General features: G+C 47.4%; 1 protein-coding gene across 4 annotated transcripts in view; it reads left to right on the top strand.

Moving 5' to 3' along the window:
• Window positions 1–22,898, top strand: part of TOR (target of rapamycin) — a 167,707-nt gene that overhangs the window by 79,481 nt on the left and 65,328 nt on the right. For all 4 annotated transcript variants that reach the window (XM_086799123.1, XM_086799124.1, XM_086799122.1 and 1 more), the window contains exons 33-36: window positions 1,619–1,728; window positions 1,813–1,986; window positions 2,075–2,140; window positions 15,067–15,135. In XM_086799123.1, coding sequence (XP_086655249.1) covers window positions 1,619–1,728; window positions 1,813–1,986; window positions 2,075–2,140; window positions 15,067–15,135 — 419 coding nt within the window. The remainder of the gene's footprint in view (window positions 1–1,618; window positions 1,729–1,812; window positions 1,987–2,074; window positions 2,141–15,066; window positions 15,136–22,898) is intronic.

Raw genomic sequence — 22,898 nt, 5'->3', positions numbered from 1 at the left:
TAGCCTTATCTTTTGACACATACACCAGATGCGGAGAATTTGCATGAGTCAATGATAGATTGATTAGATGTCTTTTAGAGTTCACCACGTACAATGCTTTTTGTAGGCTTTAGTAGTGTAGCCTTATCTTTTGACACATACACAGGACACATGTCAACACTCACATTCCTGTTTGTGAGTTTGAGGAAGGGCTATCCTTTGACCCAGGGAAGGAAGGGCTACAGCCCATGATGGCTGATGCTTAAGCACTCTTTGGTTGTATATTCTTGGTCTCCTCCTTTGTATATATCCTCATGCTTGACAAACTCCATGGTGTCATCTTAATGTACAGGGCCTCTGCAATCCTTCTAAGTGGAGGCTAGTGTGGAATTATGTTTTAACCAGGCAGCCGGACATTCTCTGTTTGCAAGAACATAACCAACATTCTATGGCTGGCCAGGCTGGCTATTTTGGGGGCTATGATATCCACTATGCAGGTACTAAGCATTTCTCGGGTCTTTGCATATTGGTCAGACGTGAACTGCAGCCCCAGCTTGCCTTCAATGATTGTGATGGCAGATGGATGGTGATTCAATGTGATGTCAATGGTGATATTTGGGAATTTGCCTCTGTTTATGCCTCGCAAACTTCTGCTTCCAGAGCTTCCATGTGGCATGCTATTGCTTCTTACCCATGGCGATCTTGTGCTCTTCTTGGCGGAGACTTTAATAACTCTCCCATGCCATCAGACTACTCATAGATCTCATATGATCCCTTCTGAAAAGCGATCAGGGGAGGAGTTACTTATCACGACACATGCACAAGATTTATGGACAGCCATGCACACTGGAATAGTGGGCTACACCTATCATCATAATGCCTTTACTAACTACTGGGCTCGCTTGGATAGATGGTATTTACTGCATGCTCAACAATATACAGATTTCAGTCTTCATATTGAGGTTGATCACTCTCTTGGTCTCTCTGACCATGCTCCTTTATGGCTGAATATTCAGTTTGGTCAACGTTGGGATGACATGCCTTTACATTCCATTCGGATGAAGCATATCAATAAAGGATACCTGTAGCATGCACAATTTCAACAATTGATCCGATATGCCATAATTCCTCTTGCAGCCCATGTCCATTATGACTGTAATTTTGCATGGCAACGCCTTGTGGACAGGCTTCGGCATGCTATTCATGAATATGGGAGTAATTTCATGCCTGACTGGAGAGCTAAAGTTCAGCATGCCAAAGCAGTAGTTTAGTCCTTGATTGCACATGTCAACACTCACACACACACACACTAATGACATGTGACACTTATCTTTTCCACATATAAGGAGGTGTTCACACACATAAACACACTTAACACATACTAAAAGGTGGTTTACATACATAGACGTACACACGAGACTCCAAATCCCAACAACAGACCTGCTTTTTAAAAGGCAGGCCAAAAAAGAATCATTTGATCTGTACTTGAAATGAAATACATCATGATAAAAAAACAGCTTTACCAATAATTTGACATAAAAAGAAAATATAAGAGGATCAAAAAGCCCTTTTCTGTAAAACCACCCTTCAGAAGGGAATGTCTTGAGACTTCTTAAATTCCATGACTTTTTGCTTCCAGGGAAGATGCGGTGTTTAGCAGCACTGGCTCGATGGGATGAGCTGAATGATCTTTGCAAAGAGTTCTGGACACGTGCTGAGCCTGGTGCTCGGTTGGAGATGGCACCCATGGTCCGTCTTTTGCTACTTTTGATGAATTCAGTTAAAAGGATGTCTTTCAGAAAGTTTAATCTATCTTTTCCTTGAGACCTGCAGGCTGCAAATGCAGCATGGAACATGGGTGATTGGGAAATGATGGGAGAGTATGTTTCTCGTCTCGATGATGGTGATGAATGGAAGCTACGCAATCTGGGGAACTCTACGAATAGTGCTGAGGGGAGCAGTGATGGGCCTTTTTTTAGAGCAGTCCTATGCATCAGACGTGGAAAGGTTCAAACTTGGGGTTTTGATTTTTGGTTAATTGAACTGGCTTACGGTTTTCTATTTCCTAAAGTCCTCTTGATGGGTGTTTTTGCAGTTTGATGAATCTCGTGACTTTATAGAACGGGCTCGAAAATGTGTGGCCACTGATCTTTCTGCTTTGGTAAGAACTGCGCCATGCCCAATTTCCTGCTGAGACTAGATGGCTGAATATTGTTTGACTGTATTGTATGAGGCACATCTTAATAGATGGTTGTGTGGGCTATTTTCATGTGTGTATGTGTGTGTCTCCTAGTTTCCTCTGGCCAAGCATTCTTGAAAACTTGTACGTCTGTTTTCCTTTTTGTATGTTATAGTGTACATCAGCTAGACTAGAACAAATTTGTGTTCTCTTGTTATATTTTTAGGCATCTGAGAATTTGCAAGTAGTAGGCAGAGCTGGAACTAGAGGTTAGTATCATCAGTAATGTTTGTGGTGGTCTAGCCAACAGTAATTGGATGAGAACTTGCGAGTCCATTGGTTGTCTTGTCAAGGATTAGGAAAATCCATGGTCAACAGCTCCATTACTGCCAGTTTGTGGTGTGTTGTGAGAGAGAGAGAAAGAAAGAAAGAAAGTTATATTAATGTCTACGGAAGACCCCAAGGGCCTATGAGACCAAAAGTAATACAATGGTACCATGGATATATTGAGCCATGGAAAACTGAAAGAAAAAGTAAAATGAAAACATCTGACAGTACATGTGATCAATAGATGATCCTGTGTAGAGTGAGATATGCTATGACCAGCTAATGACAATACCCGCCTCGGACAGAACCGATCTGATGGTGGAGTGAATGTGAAGGCTTTGTGATGGGAGCGTGTCATGTCGGCGGAGAACCTCACGAATCTCTCTGTGTGGTGGAGGATCTTGGTGCTCTGGGTCAGTGACGTCTGGCTCGCACAATGGATCGAGCTCTCTCGCTAAGAACTCCTCTGGGGCGTGGAGCTGGAGCGTGGGTACGGGTGGTGAGCTGTGATGTCATAGTAGAGAAACTGTTGTGGGCAGTGGATTCCGATGTGGATGTGTGTACCACAAAGATATTTGTAAGGTGTCTTGTCGGAGCCGAGGCTGTCTCAACACTACATCCCTGTGTCGTCTGAGCTCCATCAAGTACATGCCCAAGCACCTCTGATCCTCAAACTATATCACCCGTGTGAGTGGTCCGAATCCCTCTCGGAAGAGGTAGTGGAACCTCCCCCGTATCTCATAGTAAGCCAGACAACTAAACATATGGACCTCATCCTCTACTGCTCTCGTGATGCATACTGTGCATGTCCTCTCGTGATGCATACGTAATGGACCTCATCCTCTACTTTGAGGCGGTGGGAGGATACCCTAAGCTGGCCGATCGTGATACGCATAGCATGTGACATGTGTATCTGCAACATAATCCTCTCTCTCTCTCTCTCTCTCTCTCTCTCTCTCCCTCTCTACTCTTTCTCGCTTGCATCAAGGTGAAGAGATCCCGGAAATGGGACGCCTTGCACTAAGAACTGAATGCAATCATTGACAGGATGGAGAAACACGTGCTTGCAAGCTCGGAGAAGCCAGAGAAGCTCCCCCTAGGCGGATGCGCAAAAGAAGGGCTAAAAGTTATCAGGGACATCTTGATATGCGAGGAAGATACACAAGATAGGGAAATTAAAGAGCTCAAGGAAGCCAATGCGACCGAGGTGGCAAAGGGGAAAGCACAAGTTGAAGACCTCAAGGAGGAGCTACATGTATGCACAACACATATGAAAGAAGAAGGGGAAATTAATCTGCCCGCCACCCCCCCCCCCCCCCCCCCCCCTCCTCTCTTGTCTCGGAGGTTGAAAGCCTAAAAATCAAACTGCAAGAAGGAGATGGAGAGCTACAGTGCAAGAGATGTTGCGTAGAGGTCAACAAAGATTAGCAGCCTAAGCTGTTCAAATGGCTCCAGTAGAGACTATCTAGGTGGTGCTAGATAGTCGAAAGGCTAGTGGTAATGTTGCGTCGACTTCCAAGAAGTCCATCAACATTCAAACCTTGGATCAATGTCTTCTAACAGAAGACTGGGTGTATAATGCCGCAGAGGAAACTCTTACGGATTTGGGCACTGCCCTAATCTATGGGGTAAAGCTAGGAGGATATCGTTCAGTTGGTTCCTCACGCCACTAGTGAGGAAGATCATTTGCAAGTCCTTTGTGACTGCATTCAGAGGATATTGGAGCATGAGAGACTCCAACCGCAGTGGTTAAGCAAGAAGTAGAGAAAGAATGGACAGAAGTGGTGGGAAAGCACCTCGCACCACCTCCATCATACATGATACGTTCGAAGAGGAGGAAGGTCTGCGCTTTGCATGTGAGGGTGACAAGACTAAAGGAGGGGGCTTACGCTCTAGCCCTATGCAAGAAACTCAAAGTCGAAGGGACCCCCTATGTGGACACATGGCATGTGGGATCGGACACCTCATGGGAGTGTCTCCTCATCTTGAAATTCTTAGACCTTGCTGGTCGAGAGGCCTTCCTGGACACACAAACATCTCTTCGAGGGGAGAAGATATACCTAGGGGATGATTTTACCCAAACCCAGGTAGAGCAGAGGGCGAACATGCCCAAGGTCCACAAGGCCCGCAAGGCGTGGAAGTGGGTAGCATATAGAGACGGTTGAGTCATCATCATAGAGCGGCGTCCCAAATACGGACGCACGGCCTGTAGGACCATACGCCTAGAGCTGGCGGTTTGGAACTACAATGGGACACTATGGTCGGACATTGGGGGACTTAGGGAAGTTTTTACAGAGAGGGACATTATCTTTTCACAGAGACCCACCAGAGCCCGGAGAGAGAGCTACCACGCATTTCAGGCTATGAGTGGGCATCCACATACCTAGAGGAGACACGCACATGTGGTGGGGTACACGGGTGTGGCGGAGTGGTGATACTATTCAGGACACATCTACCCATTGCAATATATTCCTCATATGCTATTCTGGAGGAGGAAGAGCAGTTTTATCCCCTCCATTCTCACGCTTGGGTGCCGTTCTCCTTTGAGGGGACTTCTATGCCTGGACTCAGAGCGAGTAGGCATCTGTATATGAGCCGACTATGGAGGAGATAGACTCGGAGGAGTTGGTGTTCAATGAGCATTATAGGATAGAGGGGACATTGCAGCTTAGCCATCTTCAGTGGATGTCTTTTTGGCCTTCCTCTGGAGCTGTAACATGCTTCCCACATGGTGGAGGCTTGAGTACAGTGGACTACTTTATGGGATCTCCGGCTTAAGCCACATCCATACATACCTTCAGCACCCCCCCACCCCCCACCCCCTCCCCCCTCCTTCCCGTTTGGAGCCCACCATGCCTATTTCTCCTTCAACCGCAACTTTTCCCGACCATCCTCACCACCACCACCGCCCATCTCCCAATACACCCAAATTCACTTCCTCTGACGATACCTATCGACATCTAACATATGTAGACCCCAAGCTCCCACTAGCCGATCTCACCTCTCAGCTTATCACAATCTTACACACCTTTGCCATAGCCGCATTCCCATCCACCAGCCGATCTACCGCTAGACCCCCCACTGGCACCATGGCCTAGAACGATTGGTAGGACGAGGAATGCCGCACAACACATGAGCATCTCCTATGCGCATTATAGGATAGAGGGGACATTGCAGCTTAGCCATCTTCAGTGGATGTCTCTTTGGCCTTCCTCTGGAGCTGTAACATGCTTCCCACATGGTGGAGGCTTGAGTACAGTGGACTACTCTATGGGATCTCCGGCTTAAGCCACATCCATACATACCTGCAGCACCCTCCCACCCCCTCCCCCCTCCTTCCCGTTTGGAGCCCACCATGCCTATTTCTCCTTCAACCGCAACTTTTCCCGACCATCCTCACCACCACCATCGCCCATCTCCCACTACACCCAAATTCACTTCCTCTGACCATACCTATCGACATCTAACATATGTAGACCCCAAGCTCCCACTAGCCGATCTCACCTCTCAGCTTACCACAATCTTACGCACCTTTGCCATAGCCGCATTCCCATCCACCAGCCGATCTACCGCTAGACCCCCCACTGGCACCATGGCCTAGAACGATTGGTAGGACGAGGAATGCCGCACAACATGTGAGCGTCTCCTATGCGAGGTTGCAACTGGCCAAATTCGAGAGCAAGATGCTCAAAGGATTAACTAATACACAAGCAAACGTTAGAAACGAGCACATGTAAAGATCGGCATCCTTTGAAAAGATCGGCATCGCAAGATGTAAAGACTCTGTAGAAAGGATGGGGCCATCTGCTCAAACTCCGTACCATGAGTTGCCCAAAGTTGTACATAAGCACACTCCATTGAGGTGGGCATCGCTAGATGAAAGGACTCCACATCCTCCTCTGAAAAAAGATGTTGCCGGACTGATACAAGACCAACCTGATTCGGATCCAAATCCAAAAAACTGTGGAAGTACCATTGTGCCCTAGGCACGGTTAGCAACCACAAATCCAAAGCATCCCATTGGGTCCAAAAATCCATCCTCCAAATCACAAACCTGCACACCGCATCAAATTGGCAGGGGGAGGGGCATCCTCAGAAGCATCACAAAGAGAGGCTCCTCACAATGAGGAAGGGAAGCAGGAATATAATCTTCAATGGTAACAAGATCCCATGAATTAGCAACAAACAAGTGATCCACGTGAAAGGATCACACCTCATAGGCAAAACACCCTCCTTTCTCTGCAAACACTGCAAAGAACACAGGCTCGGACAAAATAAACTCCCCTCAGGATCCCTGAAAAGATGACTACTCTCCTCACGGAAAGAAAGTCTCCATAGATTCAAAACAGCTTTGAAACCGATCCTCAAGTGAAGTAGCTGGAGATGGGCCCCCTCTGAGTGTAGAAAACTCCTTTGGGAAGCAAAACACTGACAAAACACTGCTGTCCATCAAAAACAACACTTCACTGCCAACAGAAGGCAAGGAAAATGAAGAAACCGGGTAACTGTGAAGGTCAGGATTAAAACACAAGTATAGATGCGCTCCAAAATCAGCAAAACGCTGACTGAAATCAGAAATTTAGTGTCCTCCTCAAGTACTAAACTGCCTCCAAAGCCACAATCCAGACAAAACACCCCCTGTGCAAGTGATCTGTGTCCACTGGAGAAGACAATGCAGCCAAACAGGGGCTACAAACCTGAAAATTCAGGCCAACTAGTGTCCATACCCCCTATGAGGAAGAACGCTGAAGAGAAGGTACCTTCGGGTCCAACGGATGAGGCCCGGGTGAAGGTAGAGCTACCAGCAAGATCAGTTCAGAAAAACGCAGCAACCATGGCTGCATATCTGAAAACGCAGAGGTAAAAGGGGCTGTAGAATGGGCAAACTCTGGAAACACAGAAGAAATAGGTACACCTGAGCCTCATATCAGCAAATCGGCATCAGAAAACTTGTAGGAGAAAAAACGCAGCAGGTAGGCTGCTGCTGTCCTGCACAGAATAGGTGGCCAGCATTAAGGTGGGGGATAGATGCTGCTGAATACTGAAGACTTGCTACAGAACTGCTGTAGACTACACCTATAGAAAAAAACGCAGCACACCAGGGTGCTGCTACCCTGAAAACAGAGCAGAAAACAGGTGAGGAAAGGGGTAATTTCAGGGATCAAAACCTGTTATGGATGACCACAGGCTGCAGAGCAAAAACGCCTGGAAGAGGCAGCAATTCTGAGAAAAAAAAACTTAAGCTCTGTCCACCTTGCTGAAAACGCAAAAACACAGGAGGGAGCATCCAACACTAAAGATCACCGGCGCTCTGATACCATGGTAGAATGCACATCGGAAGAAGGGAAAGTGGAAACAGAGGAGAGAGAGTGAGAGAGAGATGGAGAGGAAACATAGGTGAGAACCTGCTCTCTTATCATCATCCAAAGGAATACATGTCCCGAGAAAGAGGGGAGAAAACCTCGTATGTGAGGGACTGCAGCAAACAATGCCAAGCAAGCAGTGACGAATGAGGGAGGCAAGCTAGCTATATATATGCCCATATGAAGGTAGCCGACTAGGTAAAAAAGGTCCATGACTAGGGAAAAAAGCTCAAGACTCCATAAAATGGGGAATAATATGGGAAAACATATGTGAGGGGTGACCCGCCCCTATAGCTATAACATGGTCAGCCCTAGAGGCTAAAATAGAACACCAATCAGGAAGCCAGCACATGTTAGCACATGTTAAAAGGCCAACACAATGACTTGTACTAATCTCTCAAAGGTGTGAACTGTACTGAGGGCTGGAAGAAAATCCGTGAGAAACGCCCACCCACACCCATCACATCTCCAGCCATATGGCACACATATGCACAGTCCGTGTACGAAGTCCCTGATCAGTCCCCCATCCCACCACCATCACATCCATGCCCGATCACATCCATCTTCTTCACACCTGACATGGAGCCACGTGGAGACTCAAAAACTGTAGATCACAGGACTATGAGGGCCTCTTGGTAGAGCACATCTCTCATGCGGGGGAGACTCTGGCACCCCTCCCGGCCCAGATGTTTAACTGGACTCTTTCGGAAGGCTTCCCACCCACCTAGATAGCTATAATTATTTGGTCGTCTGAGCTCTTTTTCACATCATGGAAGCCCGGACACATGGACAGGTTAGTGGACACATGGGAATAGGGTTCTTAAAGCTGGCATAGGAAAAAGCACTAGTCTTGGTCAAAAAGCAAAAAGTCAACTGTGTTGACCAAGAGCTCAAGGCATCATTGGAAAGAGGACATCGAACTGGATCAAAAAGCTAAAAGCCGCTTTCCCAAAAAAGGCAGCCCCAGGGCCAAAAAGCAAGGCCCTGAAGCTACAAAAGCGTAAATCAAGAACTTTGGCTATATTTGGCTATATTCAAAAGAGGAAAAGCAAAAAGCAAGGCATGGTAAAAAGCAGGGACCCCTTTCAAGTATATAAGAAGCTTGTATTCCTCTTGATGATGAACGAACAACTCTTTATGGATCAACCTCGTGGAGAAGAATTTGAGAAGAGCCACCTTGAGGGATTCACCTTGTGAAGAGCAAGAGCCTTATCATCATCATCATCATCTTCCTCTCCACCCTGCCTGTAGAGCCATCGCTACTTTAGAACCACCACCACCGTCGATTGAGCCGCCACTGCCGCCACCCAGAGCCGCTTCCGTTGGTTGATCTGCTGCTGCCGTCGCTTGGTTCTGCTGCCGCCGCCGTCGCCTCTGTGTAGTGCGGCCGCCGCCTTTGCCTAGCTGTGCTGCCTGGTGTTCCACCGCAGCCGCCGCCACCTCTATCCACCAATTGCCCATATCATTCAGCATTGCCACCTTGGGTTCAAGAAGCTTCCCGAGGGTTTACATGAAGATTGGGTATTGAGTTCACTTGGATCTGGACTTGGATGCATTGGATTTGGATCTAGACTTGGACTTGGACCTGGACTTGGATCAGGACCCGGACCCGGACCCGGACCGGGATTCATTAGATTTGGTTTTGGACTTGGACCTAGACTTGGACTCGGACTCGGACTTGGACTTAGGGATTCTACATCAGCATATTTGTTCGCTTTTGTAGTCATTGAGCGTCCCCGTGGATTGTTCTTGAATAAATTCCTGAAAGGTGGCGGGGCTTGTTCCCCGCTCAGTGTGGTGTACTGTGCAAGATCCTTTATCCCTTCTCTCTCTCCCCCCTCTCTCTCTATCATTATCTCTTGGATACGTGGTTGAGTCTGTCATTGCACCCTCCACTGGGCTTACAGTGGTATTAGAGCAGGATTTCTCTTGAAGAAACTTTCTTGGGGTGACAAGCCATGTTGAGAGAAGAGGGAAACCAAGGGTCTAATGAAGGGAACAACTATCAGAGCGATCTAGGACTTCAGGATAAGAGCCAGGGTTGTCGATCTATTACTCATGAGACCGCGGCCATGTCATCAGAAGAGTACCATGAGTTTCAGCAGTTTAGACAATTTCTCAGAGACGAAGAATTCCTTGCTTGGAGAACCAAGAGGGAACGCGATCAAGGAAGGACTCGAATGTTTGAAGATTTTATCAAGGATCGAGCCACCGAAGCCGAAGGAGTTGAAGTTGCTAACGCCTATCTTCGGGCCAAAGGAGTCACCGTTGTAGAAGGATCTAGAGCTACCCGCTCTATTTATCATGGAGGAGACAAGGAAGCTACTCCTAGGCCTGCTCTCTCAGATGCAATTTCCTCAGGACAGGTAAGGGAAAGGAAGGCAAAGAAGCCAGAGAGATTGGAAGATCATCAGATTGACATCATACGAGGAAGTTTGACGAATGGTTTGCAGTGGTGCTTGGCCCATTGCATGTTTCGACAAATAAAGCCGTGGAATCTTTGTGGAGCAAAGTTGAAACAGAACTCTTTTTGAAGCATCGAGACTTTATGCTAGCAAAGGACCGATGTTGGTTATTCTAGACCTTTTTGTGGTTGAACATGATGAGATTGCATTGGAGCAGTCTTGAACCAAGCAGGCCATGTTGTGGCCTATGAATGTCGAAGACAACAAAGTAGCAGATGCGCTATCACAGAGAGCCGTGACTTGGGAGAGTATTGTTATGGATTTTATCTTTGGATTGCCAAAGTCAGGGAATTATGGTATATGGACCTCTTTAGGTTACCAAGAAGATCAACCGTGTATGTTATCAGTTGGACCTTTTAGATCATTGGAGGATACATAATACCTTCCTTGACAGTTTATTGGAACCATGCAGGTTATCCCCAGAGGAGCCTGTTTTGGAGGATCCACCAAGAGTGAAAGAGCCAGAACAGATTGAGTTTCAATATGTGAGAAAAGGAGGAAAGAAAGAGGTCAAAATGTTCCTCTTAGAATTAGAGAATTATTCGCTATTGGACGTGAAATGGATGCCAGAGAAGTACTTCTAGGACTATCCAGATATACTTCGAGCTTATGAGGAAGTGGTTGGTCTAGATGTATTTGAAGTACAGATATGGATGTCCTGCGATCAAGACAGATTCAAGAGGGAGGGATTGTGCCTCTAGCCCTCTTCACTGTATATGTATTGGATTGGAGTTGATCATTATTTTGGTTATTTGGACATGCTCTAGTTTGGGTGGCAACGATGCCCGATAGCCCAAGGAGCAAGATTTGTATATGGGAGGCAACGATGCCCGAACGAGGTTTGTATATTGGAGGCAACAATGCCACATGACTCATTGGACAGCAACGATGTGAGATATCTTGGACTTCGCAGTTGGGTGGTCGTTGCGACCAGATGACTGTATTGGATTTCACAGTCGGGCGGTCATTGCGATCAGATGGCCTAGATGACTGTATCGGATTTCATAGTTAGGCAGTCAATGCGACCAGATGGCCTAGATGACTATGGAAGAATGCTCGGGCGGTCCTAGTGACCAGATGGCCTTGAGGATAGTCCGAGCGGTCCTAGTGGCAGCACGGTTTCGATGAAACCATACTGGACAATCCATGAACACGAGGATCGTTACTTGTGCACTGCATACTGATGTATGTTTGAATTTCTTTGACTCTATGTGCTGTTTTGATGTGTGGACCACAGTTGCATAGAAACGCGTTTCATACAGGTTCGAAACGTACGAAACGTTTCGAAACGTTTCGTCCTGTATGAAACGCGTTTTTTTCATCATCCATTTTTTTTTTTTGTGTACAATGTAGAGACGGATTGCATTGAGAGTTCTCTCCCAGGATTGCAATTCAGGGCCTTGTGAGAGAAACTGGAGTACATGGGCTCTTTTTCACACGAAAAAGAGAAATAGACTCTCCTCACCACAATTGGAGAGGCTTGTCTTTTGTCATTGCAATCTCTGATTGCTAGAACAAAAGGGTCATCCCATTGAGCCTCGCCAAGTGAATCCAGATAAGATTGATATCATGAAGTGCAAGGAGATTTCCGACATTCCTCAGGAGGAGAGAGACATCTATTCTATGCTCTATGAGGAGATCATGGCTCCGGCTCGCACTACACGATCTTCTCGAGAGGCTAGTACTAGTGGTGCACCTGCACCTCTAGAGGATGAGGCATTTGAGGACTTGGCTACCGGCAGTGACCTTGAGAGTGAGGCTGCAAAGGCAAAAGATGCAGATGAGGATGAGCATGAGGACGCAGATGAGGATGCAGATAGTAGCTAGCAGCTGCTGCCAGTATCATTTTATTTGGACATGTTATTTAGTTTGAACTTTGGACATGCTATTTATTTTGATCTTGGATTTGAGTCATGACTCATCACCCACGTGGTGATCCTTTTGATTTCTGCTTAGTCATCAGTGATCACCCACGTGATTTGTGATATCATCATATCTTACATGTATTTTGTTTTTATTGAAATGAATTCAATGTGGTCTCTTATAAGTTATGTCAACAGTTTTTTCTTTTCTATATTTCAAGTTAAAAATATACATGTTTTTTCTATTTTGTATGAAACCTTTTTGTACCCGTTTCTTACCTTTTATGAAACGTTTCAAAACGTATGAAACCCGTTTCATACCTGCCGTTTCTGAAACGCCTGGCAACTATGGTGTGGACAATGCTTGGATTTATGGCATGTGATAGCCGACTGGGCTCCACACTACTTGGCTGCTGCCACCATCGGCTGATCCGCTTCCAGCGCCGCCTCCGCCCAGCTTCGCCGCCCGCCAAGTTTCACCACCGCCGCAGCCACCTCTGTCCGCCAGCTGCCCATATTATTCAGCATTGCCACCTTGGGTTCAAGAAGCTTGCTGAGGATTTACTTGAAGATTGGGTATTGAGTTCACTTGGATCTGGACTTGGATTCATTGGTTTTGGATCTGGAGTTGGACCCGGACCTGGACCTGGACTTGGATTTGGATATGGACTTGGATTCATTGGATTTGGATTTGGACTTGGACTTGGACTTAGGGATTTTGCATCGGCATATTTGTTTGCTTTTGTATTCATTGATTGTATTGATCCTGGCCAGTGTGCTCGTAGATTGTTCTTGAATAAATTCCTGAAAGGGGTTGGGGCCTCTTCCCCGCTTAGTGTGGTGTACTGTGCAAGATCCCTATTCCCTTCTCTCTCTCCCCTCTCTCTCTCTCTCTCTCTTTATCATTATCTCTTGGACAGGTGGTTGAGTCTGTCACTAGTCACTACACGCCCCTCTGGGCTTGCAACAGCCACACCCATCCATAAAGCCGGAGATTCCGTGGACCCCAACAATTACAGGACTATTATGATTGGCCACACACCAGCCAAACTTTATGGGTTATTACTTGAGATTGAGCTCAACACACTACCATCAGACATTATTTGGGGGATCATGGCATTATATGAGTCGGTGATAGGGCAGGTAAGATGCCCATGAGGATTATCAGAGATCTCCAGTATCATTGGAGTGAAGCAAGGATGCCCACTATCTCCCACTCTCTTTGGCCTATACATCGATGAGATTTTGGCCTTCATTGATAGAGGAGGAGGAGGTGTTGTATCACTAGCAGGCATCCTTGTTTCCATACTACTTTATGCTGATGACATTGTGCTTATTGCAGATTCTCCAGAGCCTTTGCAGAGGCATCTTGACACATTATAGGACTTTCGTGCATGGAAGGATCTCATAGTAAACTTTGGGAAAACCAAGGTTATGGTGTTCAACACATCCGCTCTTTTCACGTCTCGACTGAGTTTCACCTACATGGGCAGCCCAGTGGAGATTGCAAACTCGTGTACCTGGGAGTCACTTTTACAGGACCGGTCTTCTCGATGAGCCATACTGTAAAGGCTAGACTGATGTGAGGGTATGCTTCTCTTGCTCTCATGGAGAGAGAGTGCTTCCAAGTCCATTTCTAGGAGCCGAGGACTAAGATGTGGCTATTTGATACCTTGGTCACTCTTGGCATTGTATGGAGCACCCTTCTGGGCACCCTTCATTTCATTTCATTTCTCTCTTTGTGCACATGCACAGCATGGATTAGTTTGATATTATGTGCAGATCTCTAACCCTAATACCCACATATGGTATCAGAGCTAGGGTTACCTCACTCTAGCATTTCTACAAGTGCTCGTATATGCCTTGCTAACATCTGTCAACAGTTGCCTGCCATCTGTCGCCTTTGCTCACTGCAGCTGTTTGTCTTTGTTCGCCACCGCTTGGACCTCGTCTGTGCCACCAGTTCCACTCGCCACTCTGCTGCTCACTAGCATTTTGACCATTGACCGTGTGTCAGACTGCTGTGAGATGCAAAACCCAACGCTGCCTAGTCGCTCCTCAATAAGGCCTCTCGGACAACGGAGCTCCGAGAGGGAGTGGCCCTGATGTCTATGATCTGGGTAATGAATCACTCGTGCGAGGGGGCCAATCCCTTCCAGAGTCCATAGTGAAGCCTCCCTCATATCTTATAGTATATTTATGGAGACATATGAACAGATAGTGCTCCATCTCTACCTCTTTGGTGCTATGAGCTTGCATACCCATGCCTCTCCAAGTATGCCCTCTGCTCTTCCGTTCTATCCGAGGGCGGTGGAAAAACACCTTAATGGCAATCCTCATGGCATGGAACATGTGTCTGTGTAGATAGACAGGTTTAGTGATGAAAGCATCCTCATGGTAACTCTCAGGAAATGCTCTACGTAGAATTGAAGCTTTGTTATGGACACTGGAAAGATCCGGCGGAGGTAGCCATGTCCAGCTCGTGTGAAGAGTAGTAGATGTTTTCTCTTTACTTTCTCTTTCAGTTTTCCCTTGCTCAGTATATCACTGGTACCATTGTATAACTTTTGGTTAGACCGTTGGGGTCTTTTGTAGACATTAATATCACTTTCTTTCTTTCTTTCTCTCTCTCACTTGAGTACAGTTTAGATGCACCTTCCCTGGATCTCTATCGGCAGGAGAGCAACCACATCATCTGTGTAGGCCTGCTTTGCCACTAGTGTATGTACATGTAATCATCAAATTATCCTGTGTAGACTGAGATATATCCTGATCAGCTAATGATGATGCTCACCTCGGCTAGAACTGATTGGGGGAGAGAGAGAGAGAGAGAGAGAGAGAGAGAGAGAGAGAGAGAGAGAGAGATTGAATGCTTGACTGTTTATGGGCAGGTATTGGAGAGCTATGATCGTGCTTACAACAACATGGTGCGAGTGCAACAATTGTCTGAGCTGGAGGAGGTACAAATATTTAGGGAGGAACACAGTAACAGGATAAGAACAACTCATGGCTTGAAGGGTGCCATGAATAAGCTTGCCTTTCTGTCTTCAAAATGTTTTTAAATATTAGAAAATTGTTGTATATGGACTCTCTCTATTTTTTATTTTTACTCACGCGTTTGCATTCATAGGTAACTCTCAATATATTGAAATTGTTGAATGCATGTGTACCGAACTGAGACATATGAGTAAAAAAACTTTTCCAATCTCTATTATTGTGTGTTAATGTTTCCACATTCTATTTTCGAATCCCAATTGGTGGCAAATAAATCCTACCCATCTTTTTTACTCAATTTTATCAGTGTTTTTGGCATGTTCTCATATGTCACTCCCCGTTTCTCATAAATTTCTCTTAGCCAAAGCTTTAAACATGAGGCATTTCTACGTCTGCGGAAGGGCGAGGTCATGTCCGTCTCCTCATATGCTAGGGCTGGTGCTGAATGAGATTTCCAGACTAAGTCCCCCAGGTGATGGTGTGGGCAGATGCCTAGTCCACGGTGAAGATACGGAGGGCCTGCAACCAAACCTGCTGTGCCTGGGGACAATCCTGAAGGCATTGACACACTGACTCTTGTGGGCGTCCACACCTAGAACAGAAGGCTGGCCGACATCCAACTGCCACCCAGGTGCCCAGTGCCCACTGCCAAGCTCCTGTGAGCTATATGCCAAAGGAAAAGAGTAATCTTCCGTAGCTGGAAGATGTCCCACAGCTGTTTCCAAAAATCACGGAGGAAAGGCATGGGGATGTCCTGAGTCTCTCAATGTACTGTTGCTGTTGGTGTACTATCAATCTCTGGCATCTGCATCCTGTGGCCGAGAGGGACTGCGTACTCAAAGAAGGGGATGTTGGGGGAGAAGGGATCGTGCCACTAGCACTCACTTGGATCTCACTGCAGCCGCATTAGTGGTCGGCCCTCCCATAACCGTAATCTCCACAATCTCTCGCTGGCCACTTTGGGCGGGGGGAGCGTTGACGTGCCATCTGTGGTCATGAAATTCATTCACTCTCAGCTTCTATAAAGTGCAGCTGCTGAGACCCTATGTGTTGAGGAGCGGATTGGCTCAATCTGCCCTGTGGCCCTATAGAAAAAGCCATGAGGGTGCCTCCATCTGTATCATGGATTGGTATTGGGATATTATATCCCATGTTTTTTTTTCTGGGAAATTTAGTTAAAGAGAAAACAGCCACAAAGGGATGAATACAACCACGAAGGGCTGAATACAAACTCGCCACATTTAAGGGCGGTAAACAAGTGATCATAAGGGGGAGAGATGCTTCTCCTCCGGCAAGCCGGTCTATGAGGAGAAGGCTATCTCATATAGGGGGAGGGGGAGGGGGGGGGTGTGGGGGCAACCACACAGGTGGTATGTAGTGCCGAATGGGGTCACCCCCTCTATCTGTGAGGAAAGGGCCAGGCTTCCAAAGTCTCAAGAAGGCTTCCCGCGGCTTTCGCATGCGGTAAGAACCTCCCTGCAGCCTCCCCCACTGACCGCGGAGGGTGTGAATGATGGCGAGCCATATGCTCCTGATGGTCTGAGCCGGCGGAGTGTGGGTACCCTCGATGGCCTCGCTACATCTAGCATGCCAGATGTGCTAGTCGGCTACGTTGCTGCAAATCTCCCAGTGCTGGCATGATCCTGGACGCCAAACACCTGTAGGTGGGGCTAGGATTGATACTATTGAGAGTGATCTTCCTAGGCCGTGAGACTGCTAGTGTGCTGTTGTTGCCTGTCTGTCATCTATCTCCGACATCTGGATCCTATGGCCGAGCCTCGCTGTATATGCAAAGAAAGGGGCATCCAGAGTCTCCACCCGATCTGTGGGATCATGCCACGTCCACTCTCCAGTGTCCCACTGCAACCCCGTGAGAGGTCGGCACTCCCAAATCCATAACCGCTAAAATCTCTCCTTGGCCACCTTGGCTGGTGTTGGATCTATGTGCCATGAATGTGCCCGAAAACCAATCACCCTCACCCTCTGCAAGGTGCAGCCTTTGAGATCCTCCAAGGGGTGCTCTGATCTCTCTAATCTGGCAATTAATCCAATAGAAAAAGTGATCAGACAACTGTCCTCATTTGCTCCATGGACCGCCACGAGAATATCGTGTCTGGTGAACACGCCTAGCCATATCGGGGGGGTTGGGTCTGGAATAGGAGTCAGCCACTCTGGAGGAATAGTTGAGTCAATGTCGATGCTGAGCCTGTCTCTACCCCGGATCCTTGTCAGGCCTCTCTCTTGCTCCTCCTGAGGTAATTGCCTGTGTGCAACCCAATCTCCAAGAGACCTGGCTGGTCCCATGCTCAAAGACGCCCCACGATATGTGCGGTCAGGCCCCTAGCATGTCGCCACTGGGTAAACGGATCAAGGGGTTCCAGATCAAAGGTTGCCGAAGCTGCGCCTCTGAGGCCACTGGAACAATCTGTCTAAGGGTTGGCCTGAGATGATCCCAGGCACGAAGTAGACTGGTTGCCAATCTGTCCTCAAAGGCAGGACTAAAACCACGAGCTCGCATCTCTGTGAAGATCCATCTAGTTCTCTACGGCCACGGGCCTCCAAGGCTTGGAGTGCGGGCTGAAATCTGGGCCAAGAGGAAATCCTTCCAAGGCTCACCATTGGGTTGGCGTCCTCTGACAATCAATTTGCCCAATAGGGCACGACTCTGTATAGCTGGATCAATGAGACCTAGCCCCCCTCTCCTATGTGGTTGAATGATCACTCTTCATGCCACCTTGGCCCTGGTTGGTGTCCCATCATTTCTGGCCACAAAAAGTTCCAGATCAAACGCTGTAGTTGACCAATACAAGCCCGAGAAAAGGCCCAGTACGAGGTGATGTAGCACATGGTGGCAAGCAGTACCTGGTTCGCCACCACCACTTTGCCTGCTGGGATAGCCTCGCGGAGCTCCAGTATAGAAGCTTGTTCCGAATACTGAGAAGAAGCGGAGCTCCAGTATAGAAGCTTGTTCCGAATACTGAGAAGAAGCGGAGAGAGCTGCTGCTCAGGAGAGATATCAATGCCAACTTGGCAGCTGAGGTATCGGACTAGAGTGCCTCTCGAGATCCACTGGAAAGCCTCAACTGGTCGCCAAGTCGGGGTGGGTGCTGAGCCTACCCAAAAATCACACGACTTGTGCCAGTTGATTTGTGCTCCTGATGCACTGCAGAGAATCTGTTGCCTCCGCGGATCTCTGGAGATTCCCAACATCTCCAGCAAGGTAGGCTGCTGTGTCGTCTGCAAACTCTGAGTCGAGCAGCTTCCTTGTGAGCAGAGGGGAAGGCACAATCCCTGAAGTCGGGTCTCTTGGGCGGAGAGAAAACTACTCATGTTTGGTGAAAACCCCTACCCACTTAGGGGGAGGCGGGTGTGGACCGGTGTGAGCTACTACAGAGGGATAGAAGAGCCGATGTGAGGGTGAGCCTCTCTCTTCCTCATATCCTAGCTAGACTCTGCTTCTAGGTCTCTGGGTAGGAGCCGAAGGTGAACCACTCTCCAAGAGACAAGGCCAGTCCCCTCGCTCAATGTGCCCCATGAGATGTGAGGAGGGGAGCCAAGCATGTGGCTAGTAGGAAGGGTGATCAAGGGGTTCAGGACTAGTGGCTGACGAAGTGTCTCCTCGTCTTGGACTGGAGGAGAGTGGTGAAGAGCAGAGCGGATGTGGTCCAACGCTCAGAAGAGGCTGGCTGAAAATCTGTTCTGGAAGTCTAGGCTCAGCTTGCAGGTCCTCCTCTCTAGGAAAATCCATCTTGGGCTTGAGGGCCAGGGACCATCAAGAACTGGAGTGCAGGCGGAGATATGGGCCATGATAAAATCCATCTCAAAGGCTAGGCTTAGCCCATGGGTCCTCATCTCTATGAAAATCCATCTTGGGCTTGAGGGTCAAGGACTGCCAAGAACTGGAGTGCGGGCGGAGATACGGGCCATGAGAAAGTCCTTCTAGGGCTCACCACATGAGAGGAGGCCTCTGATGATCAGCTTTCCAAAAGGGCTCTCTTCTGCATAGAAGGATCGATAATGCCCACACCCCCTCTTTGGCGAGCCTGAATGATGGCTCTCCAAGCCACCTTAGCAAGAAGGACTTGGTTCACTACCACTACTTGATGAGCGATTGCAAGCCTGGTCGTGCTCCAGTAAAGAAGCTTCTATCGAATGTTTACAAGGAGGGGGACAAGCTGTTTCCATGAGGTGATGTTGATCTCGACCTGGTAGCCAGGATAATGCATTGGGTTACCCCTCGAAATCCACTTGAAGGATTGAATTGGAAGCCAAGCCGGGGTAGGGGATGAGCCAACCCAAAATCCTGACGACTTGTGCCAGTTGATTTGTGCCCCTGAGGCCTCGCAAAAGATTTCAACTACATCTGCAACCTACGGAGATTCTCCGCATCTCCGGAGAGGTAGGCCGCTGTGTCATCTGCAAACTTTGAGATATGATAGTAAGCTTGAGGCTGTGTAGTCTCGTCTCTTTGGAAGCTTAAAAAGTGCTCATACCCTCCGCCAGAAAAAGGAAGAGGAAGAGCACAAGGGGACAACCTTGGCATATTGAACGAGAAAATGGATACTCATCACCCCCGAGCGAGCGCCCTGGATCAACACCCGACTGTGAGAAGATCCAAAAGGAGAATTGCTAAGTCCTCGAGCCCAGCTGTAGATGGGTGGTGGCAGCGAACGCCTCCCAAAAGGTGAGGATATGCTCCACCTATTAGATCTGGAGAAAGAATTTCAGACTTCCCTGACTGTGCCCAAACTCTGGGAGATGCCAGATGTTCTGTCCCCTCCTCCCAAGCCGCAAGCAGCACCAAAGACGGTATCCTAATTACCACCTAGTTTATCCTCTGTGGTCTCCCACATATTTAAGTCTCCCCCCATACATCCAAAATCAGCCTAAGGGAGGCCCTGCCGAATCATGTTCCTGATGTCCGCTTGACCTGCCATGGAATTAGGGGCATAAATGTTGGGGAGGCCCACCCAGTCCTCTCCCCAAGTCTCATAGTCACCCACTGTCGCCTGAAAGAAGCTGCTCACTAAGTGAGATACATACTCCGCCTTGGATTCGAGATGGGCCGAAGGCGGGTGACCAAAAGGTGTGACTCTTGCCTTGCAAAATCTTCCCGCATTTGCGGGTACGACCGGTTGACCAATGATTTTCCTGAAGAAAGAGTATCAATAGAAACTCTCACTAAGACTCTTTGCAACTCCTCATGAAGGATTACCCGCGTAGAGTGGCATTGCGGGCTGCTCAATCCTAAGTTCCAAGAGACTATCCACATCAAAGGGGTCTGGTGTGGTGAGTTAAGGAGTTGCCAGAGATAGGGTTTTCCAGCAACAGCTATGGCGGGTGAAAGCACACGAATGCAGCCATGATGTAGAGAGAGAGAGAGAGAGAGAGAGAGAGAGAGATGGAGGTACATGTGGGCCAAAATGCATGACTGAACGACGATAAAAGATTGATGATGTTATGAAGTACATCAAGTACATGCTTTTATAGGTTGCAAACCTTATCTTTTGACTCAGAAATCACACTCACATGCGGGGACATGACACATGGCACACACTTATCTTCTCTAGATAAGAGGGTGTTCACACACATATAGGCACACTTACACAAACATGGGTTGTTCACACCTATACAACCACATGGAGATGGATACACACATACTGACAGGCATACGAGGTGGATAAATAGGACACAAGAGACACCGAAATACCCAAAAAAACCCCTTTGGAACGAAGGTGATATCTTATGAAGTGGCCTTCATACTTACAGTGATTTGGACTCATTCGCACCACGTGATGCAAAAGATCACAGTGGCCATATGTGACGTGATACAACGGACCACAATCAAGCTTGCAAATGAAGCTTGACCACACATAAGATTCGTTAGCCCTTCTAGATTACGGTCCCGATAAACAGTTGGTTACGATCCTGTTCTGTCGTCGGAAAAGGCTATTCTCACCAATTGTTCCCTATTCACCTCGTGAGCTTACATCCCATTCTTAACCATGGATTATTATACAATAATCTTTGTTTTCTTTTTTACTGCTTTCCTACCGAACTGCAGGACGGGAACGTTTCCCATTCTTAAGCATGGATTATTATACGATAATCTTGGTTTGCTTTTTTACTACTGCCAGCATATAGTGTGGGGGCAGGGTTCGAACCCGCAATCTTCAGGTCATGAGCCTGATGAGTTGGCCAAAAGAAAAGGAGAGGGTATAGATACTACATTTGAAAGAAAGATCAAAGGAAGAAGCTGAGACAATCATGGAATTCACTAGAAATGAGATCGAGAAGCAAGAAGAAGAGTGGAAATAAGAAGACTGTCTCTAGAAAAAGGACTCGAAAAGGGACTGTCTCTGGAAAAAGGACTGGAAAAAAGACTGTCTCTGGAAAAAGGACTGAAAAGAAGACATTCATTTTAGGGGCGATCACAAATAAATTATCCGGCCTAACAAGACCTTACCTTACCATCGGATTTGCACAAGAAGCCAGAGCTCCGGTGAAGCTAGATTGTTGGTGAAAGGGTGATCGCTCAGGCTTCCTACCCGCCTTGACTCAAAACAGGGTAATGGAGAAAATTACGAAGCCTTTTATAGCACAAGGTGGCACAAACACATTAACATATAAATCTTTTTCGGGGGACAACCCGGGCAGAGGATCCTCGATTCTCACACATTAAAAGATAAATATTTTGGAAGTTTAATAACTTCCAAGGAAGGTAGTGTGTCAATGCAGATACCGTTCTGACGGCGTCGCCAAGCAGTGGATGCTTGGTCGGTCATTTTAGGCGTGAGGGCTAGGGCAGAAGACCCACGAAGACTTCAATGCGTCGTAGAAGGTTTCAAATCGAAAAACCTTAAAATTTTTGCATTGTAGAAGGTGTAATTAGAGGATTTATGGCCTAATTTTGAAAAGCCTCAAATTCTGGTATATGCAAGGACTTCAAATTTTCTGATTTCAGCAGAAGGCCCAAATTTTCGGGATTGAATTGGCTTCAATTTGATGCAGGAAAGATGATTTTGAAGAAAGCCCTAAATTTTTGTTGAAATGGGAAATGTAATTTTTGTTTTTCCAAATTAATCTTTTATGACGTGCACAGTGCATACCTGCTGGAGGTGGTTGAGCGCACTCTTACTGTAGCTCAATGCACTGAAGATGAACAAGGTGTTGGTGGGCACATGCTGACGAGGCAACACTAATGATGTGGTGTAGGAGAGGCAGCGGATGAAGTAGGTGCTCATTCAGGTCGGTGACGTGAAACGTACGGCGGAGCTGTTCATCGTGTTGCTGATGTGGAGGAGAAAAATATTATTTACATCGGCCAGATAGTCTTGCGTCGGGTTGCATGGCAACTGATGCGCAATGTTAAAGACGACCTGGATGGTTACTGTACTTAACGCGGTGATGTCATCGAGCCGAAGCAGAGGGAGACGACGTACGGTATGAAGCAGTGCGTCCAGATGCGAAGACAGTGAGAGGTTGCTTGCTACATGGATAGATGTGAAGACAGCAAGCTGAAGAACAGCACAGATAGGTGCGGACTAGGGCACACTTACTCTTCAACTGGCTTGCGCAGAGGCCTGTGCTCTAATACCAATCGAAGGAATAGCCAGAGCTAGGGTTTTCCAGCAATAGCTATGGCGAGTGAAAGCACACGACTACAGCCATGATGTAGAAAGAAAAGAAAAGAAAGATATATTAAGCGTCTACTAAAGACCCAATGGGC

The sequence above is a fragment of the Cibotium barometz genome, chromosome 6 (genome assembly GCF_041138505.1).
Source record: "Cibotium barometz isolate CiBa-2024 chromosome 6, ASM4113850v1, whole genome shotgun sequence".
NCBI classification, from domain to species: Eukaryota; Viridiplantae; Streptophyta; class Polypodiopsida; order Cyatheales; family Cibotiaceae; genus Cibotium; species Cibotium barometz.
The sequence above is the reverse complement of the archived record's forward strand: the minus strand, read 5'-3'. Positions and strand labels throughout refer to the sequence as shown.